This window comes from Musca vetustissima, unplaced genomic scaffold (genome assembly GCF_032173495.1).
Source record: "Musca vetustissima isolate MV318-11 ecotype Yass unplaced genomic scaffold, APGP_CSIRO_Mvet_v1 utg38845, whole genome shotgun sequence".
Lineage (NCBI taxonomy): Eukaryota > Metazoa > Arthropoda > Insecta > Diptera > Muscidae > Musca > Musca vetustissima.
The window spans coordinates 91,842-98,075 of record NW_026872861.1 but is presented as its reverse complement, the minus strand read 5'-3'; the positions used below and the strand labels follow the sequence as shown (position 1 = coordinate 98,075).

The 6,234-nt window shown below is 32.3% G+C and overlaps 1 protein-coding gene across 1 annotated transcript in view; it reads left to right on the top strand.

Moving 5' to 3' along the window:
- Positions 1–5,224: 5,224 nt before the first annotated feature.
- The window catches only part of LOC133321038 (afadin), a 65,960-nt gene continuing 64,950 nt past the window's right edge, over positions 5,225–6,234 (top strand). The window contains exons 1-2 of the mRNA XM_061530143.1: positions 5,225–5,344; positions 5,528–5,636. Of these exons, the coding sequence (XP_061386127.1) occupies positions 5,234–5,344; positions 5,528–5,636 (220 nt within the window). The 5' untranslated portion in view covers positions 5,225–5,233. The remainder of the gene's footprint in view (positions 5,345–5,527; positions 5,637–6,234) is intronic.

Genomic DNA, 6,234 nt, shown 5'->3' with positions numbered 1-6,234 from the left:
TTTTTTTGTTTTTTGCTTTTGCTAAGTACTTCGTCTCAGCTTGTAAAACAATTATTGTCTACATTGACTGTCGAGTACTACTACATACCGTTCGTTGTTCCCTCCGATTTTTACCCGCAGTTATATTGTCCACAGAATAATTGGAAGCGTCATCACGGGCATTGTGACGGTACTGATTCATAAATAGGTTTATTCACCTCTCTTAGATTTTTTTGTTGTGTTTTATTTATTTGTTTTGTTTTTTTTTTCTCCTCCACTGGTTCATAACTTTAAAATCAGTTTTACGTTATGATATGCTGCTGCCCTTTTTCGTCATTGTTTTATTGTTGTCATTTCAAGATTTTTTAATTTTTTTATTTCAAAAAATTAAATGATTGTGTAAAGAAAAGAAAGCGAAGAATGGACACACCTATAAAGTAATAAATATTGTGACAAAGGAATTTTTTAGTAGTAAATATCCTTTTTCGTCATAAATAAGTTGACATTTTAGTTTAGGAAACATGGACTAAAGGCACTCTTTTTGTGACTGAAAATTATCCCTGAAATAAATGTTAAAAAAGTATGTACAACGGTATGACAGCATCAAGCGACGGCAGAAGTACTTCTCAAACTTTAAACGCGTTTTCTCGAAACAATGTTTTTACAAATCGCGGGCACGAAACTCAAAAACTATTAATCCAATCCGTTCCAAATTTAAAACATTTTATTCTGTACGTATATAGCTATCCCATGAACTAGGATAATGACAGGATCTTCCTTACTATCAAGCTCGGTTTTAGGAAACAAACTTATGGCAATTTAAAATTTTTTGGTAGAAATCAATTTTTTGAAGATTTTCAGGATTAAGAACTAAAAGGACTCTCATTGTTGACTATGCCAATGGCTGATGTGTTTTTACCAAGGATATGGAAAAAATACACTGCTCCAAATTGTTCTGTCCATTTTTATCTAGCACACTCATCAACTTTGACCCCAATGCCGAATTCAATTTTCTCAATTTTCTTAAAGGAACTTCAAAATATCCAAAAAATCAATTTTCAACTCCATTCATTCATGCAATACTAGTTGTACCAAATATAGTACCATTTTGTATTTTTGATAATCCTTTGGTACAATTTTCCGAAACCTATTCCTAACCTCAGTTCTAGGTTTTTGTCCTTAACCCAATATTCAATTCAAACATTTCTTGTAATAAAGTTAATTATTTATCATGATAGGAACTAGGTTCAGTTCTTTAGTTCATATAGTTCCTCTTTCTGATATCGTTCCTTTAATTCCATATTCTTCATTCGTTCTCGTTCATTTTTAACATTTGCTCATCAATAAACATTTGCTCATCAATTTATTATTATTTAAATTATTGGTGATTATCATCTTGCAGTTGAAAGAGACAGATTCAAAGCAACTATATGGAGCAAAGAAACTAGTTCCTTAAAAAAGGCACGAGAGTGATCGATCCGCCCCGTGAACTAGATTGTCCATGTATTGTACTAGGTTCGGTTCTTTGGTTCATCTTTACTCCAGTAGTTCCATTTTGTTCTCGTTCGCCTAGTACTTTTTGATCCAATCGTTCATCTAAAACGTTTTTTGCAGACCGATTTGTTACAAACGTAGGAATCTGTTACCGCAAGCTTTTAAAAGTTATTGAATTCTGATCAGCATTTTACTTATCTATTTAACAACATCTATATTATTAACCGAGATATATAATATCTTTAAAGTCTTTTCTAACTAATGAGTTGATGAACGCCATCTATCCTTACCTAGAAACAATGCCACCTTGAATTTTGTGTATTGATTGGTGTCCTTGTTTATTTAGTTTTGCCACTTTCAGCTGGGTGTCGCCATCTCCTGTCATTTCTATTTTCGGTTACCTCATGAGTAGATGCCGAGGTTCTATAGAATCCGTTTTTAAAAAAAGTATTTCTATGTATACATATTTATTTTTAAAAGCAAATTTTCATTAATTCTGGGAGTTCATTTTCCTCTCTAGCAGTTTATTGCCTCCATAATAATGTCTCCAATTACCTCCGAAAGAAAATCATTGTTTATGTCAAGATGTTGCAAACTTTAATTTTGTAACTGACAATCAGTTAAGCGTAACCCCGAAACGCATCAGGACAGTACTACGATTTGTCTGTCTGACGGCTTGTCTCAACAGAATTATATACTTGACTTACATTTTCCGCCCTGCAACATTTGGCTGACTGACTGGCTGGCTGGTTAGACTTGCAGTTTGTCTACCTAACGATGCACCCACCCATCCATAACGACAATAAAGAATGAAGGAAACTTTCGCAGAAGACGCAAGTAGTAGTGGAAGAAAAATCAGCCGCAGAGGAAGAAAATAAACGTTAATTTGTTTAAGAGTTACTTGTCGCAAAACAATAGCAATTAGATGTTGTGTTTAAGTTTTTTGTGTGGTGCTGTTGTGACAGTTTTCCGTGGGGTTTTCATTCTATTTTCAATTTGGCAAAAGGTGTTATGGGAACACGCACATGAAGCATAGTTCCGCTTTAAATGTTTTCGTGGTTCTGATTACAACAAATAGAATTGAATTTAGAGATTTATAAAATTGCATTATAATTTTTGATTCGATTTTTTTACACTTGGAAAGCCTAAAATTATGCACCACAAACTCATATTGATATCCTCTCTAGCAGCTGTCATTCTTCCATTAGCAGTTAGAGAAGAACAATTTTACTGTAACCGCTCTCTTTGGATTTTGGATGAAGTTTACAACTAAATTAAATATCACACTTAATATACAACCAGTAGCGCTGATGGTCAGGGTTATGAAGATAAAAGGGGGGAAATAAATTTTAAAAACCCATTACATTTCCCTATGTTTAAAAAGGGACAAAGAAAGAGAAAATTATTGTCTTCATTTCAACTGAAGTGGAACACCACACCAATTTTTTGTTCAAGCTAAAACTGTAGCAATCTTCCCAACTTCACAGACAACAGTTATTTAGTACTTTTAAGGGAGTTTTGTTTTACAAAAACAAAGGTTTCCTAAAAGTAACATTTAAATACAATTGTAAAGATTTGTTGGGCGGATAAAAATAATTATGTGTTTCTATTACATTTAATGAGTAAATAATTGTCCTAATATTTTTTTTCAAAATTTAAACCGGAACCGGAATGATTTTGTTTCTTAAAAAAATAACTTAAATTATTGGGCGGGGGCTTTTTTTGTTAAGAATACCTGACAGAAATTAAATTGTCAAAAAGGGGAAAAAGACCAAAGAGCAAAAATAAACGTGATGTTTATATGAAAATATGGCTTAGGTGTTGGCAAACAAAAAAAATGTTGGCACGTTGTTGCTGTTGTTTTTAATCTTCTTAAAAAATCATTGTTTTGTTTTCTGCCTGACATTTGAAGGAAAGGAAAGAAAATTTGTTTTCGAAAAATTTGTTTCGAAAAACAAAGCAATTCTCAAGCTACTCACCTTTTTCGTTATAGAGTAAATGGCGTCTCACCTTACACAGAAATTGTCTCTGCCGCTTCTGCTGAGATTTAACATTCGTTTTATTGATGTCAAATGTCATTTATTTAGTGCGGTATCTAATTGGATTTAAAATGTTACCCATAGCGCAATGCAATGTGATTTCTTTGTATGTGCCCTTATTTGTAATTTAAAAAATCTAGGGCAAATAAAATTGATTTAATAGAAAGCGAATTTGAAAAATATTCTTTAAAATACATTATCCATGTCCATTATTATAAATAGAAATAAAAGAAAGTGTAACTAAATTTGTATTAATTTACAGAGAATCTGTTACAGCGAGAACCGGCTAAACGGTTGAGGAATAGAGTGTACTTTAAACTTTTAAAAGTTCTTGAATTCTGGCGACACCAGAGGTATACCGTTTTCAAGTAGTTCTTTCACATGCCGTAAAATTTGGAAGGAGAGAGTGATCTATGCAAAGTAATTGATCAGCAATTAATATCTCCAAAGTCTTTTCAAAGTAATGAGGTGATGAACGTCATCTATCGTTACATAGAAACAATGTCTTCTTGAATTTTGTGCAATAGTTGGTGTCCTTGCTGTTCATGCCAAATATTGATCGGTTTGTAACTACGTTCTACAGTTGTAGGTAAAGATTCGTTTGATTTGATCGAGTAGGTTCCACTTCATGGTCAAAAAGCCTTTTAGTACCATCGCTGTATATTTGTGTATTTAAAAAATACATGTAAATTGGCCAGAAGCGGTTTTTTAGCCATACCTGTTAAGTGGTGCGTTCTAGTTGATGGAACGAAACGAGCTTTATCGTTCCTTTTCTAGATAGGAACTAGTTCTTTAATATATATGAACCAAAAATGTGGAACTATTCCCGATCGTTCTTCTCTCAGAATTGTTCCAATGATCAACTTCGCTCCGGAAGATCCTACTCTAATTGTCTCGGACATATGGTTCACAATAATAATTTTATATCAAAAAGAAACTTCTTTATGTTCAAATCATATGGTTTATTCCATGCCCCTTAAAAAAGCATCACACAATTCGTAAATGTTCAAGTAATACCAAGACAGTTTTGTTCTTTTAATATTTAAAGAAGGAGAGTTTAATATATTTCCTTGTTATACATATATCGTAATACATTGCACTGGAGTCCAGGAAAAAAATTTATATCTACAAATAAATCAATTTAAAAAAAAATCATTTCCTAACACAAATGTTCACTTAGTTCATCGTTATAAATATATAGCGTTTTGATATTGAAATCTATCTATTCATATATGTATTTAATTCCACTATTTATGATTCGATTTTTTCTACAATTTTTAAAAGTTCAAAATATGAACAAAAATTCCGTTGCAAATTATGATGGTTTTCATAGAAAAAATATTCCAAACTGTTTTTTTGCACATCAAAAAAATCGATCATAAATAGCTTTATATATTTTTGTACAAAATACCACGAAATCATAAAACTAATAACCCAATATTTCCTTTCGTTTTTTCGCAGATTCAATAATCAACAGTCAGTCACTTATTTAGTCTGACTGCCTCAATGCCGCTGCTGCAAGATAATAGACCATACAAACCAACAGCATTAATGTATTTCGTCCAGCAAATATAACAACACCCTCCATCACCCTCAGCAACTGTAACACAGAAAATACAAATATAAAGTATTCCAAACATCAAGAAATAGACGCCTCGACAATAAAGCGGGGGGACAACGTCAAAAAACGTCAAATTACACTTTTGCTTCATCCCCAGGGAATGTCTCATGATACAAACAAGAAAATGTTGGATCGCGAAGCTGTACGTTCGGTTATACAACAATGGAATGCAAATCGTTTGGACTTGTTTGCCCTATCCGAGCCAGATGAGGTATGTATTAGAAATAAAAAAAATATTGTTTATGTGCCTACATAACATACATATTGTATGTATGTACTCTGTAAATGCATAACATTATTTTTTTTATGTTTCTTTTATGGAAATTTCCGATTTGGAATTCTCCAATGTGTGCGAGTGTGTTTTTATATTCATTCTTTTCTTTTGTTTTTACAGAATTTACTCTTCCATGGTGTGATGCGTTTTTACTTTCAAGATGCCGGTCAAAAGGTTGCCACCAAATGCATACGTGTTGCATCAGATGCCACCGTTATAGATGTTATAGGTATGTATCAGTGTGTATGTTATTATTTTATGATAAGATAAAATTTAACGATAAGATTGTGGAGTGACAAAAAAGTAGGTTAAAACAAGAATGCATGGAATGTGATTTTCATGTTATACACTTTATGCTTCTTTATTGTATTATATTTTTACAATAATTGTTTTAAAGGTTGAGGTTTAAAATTTCAACTCCCACACACCAATAGACACCAAATATGTACAGGTGTATTTATTTTTTCCCAAACAAATCAGCTTCTCTTTTTTACCAAGATAACTGGATAAAAGGTTATAATATCCTTCGAAAAAAATGGATCTCTTCCAAATATTCGTACTTTTTCACAGTAGCTATAATGGGTTGAGAAGTATTGTAATTACATTGACTCTAGTACTAGTAATAATTTCCATTTCTTGGAGGAAGATGAGTTGCAGAACTTCAACGTTTGATATTGGCTTTCCGAAATTACATATTGACCTTTACCAGAACACCTCACCTCATTAGTTTTCGGGTCAAAAGACCGCTGTGGACGTTTATAGATAATCTGAAAACCCATTTACTTCTAAAATGTAGGATATGGTCTTTCAGAATATCAAATTATTTC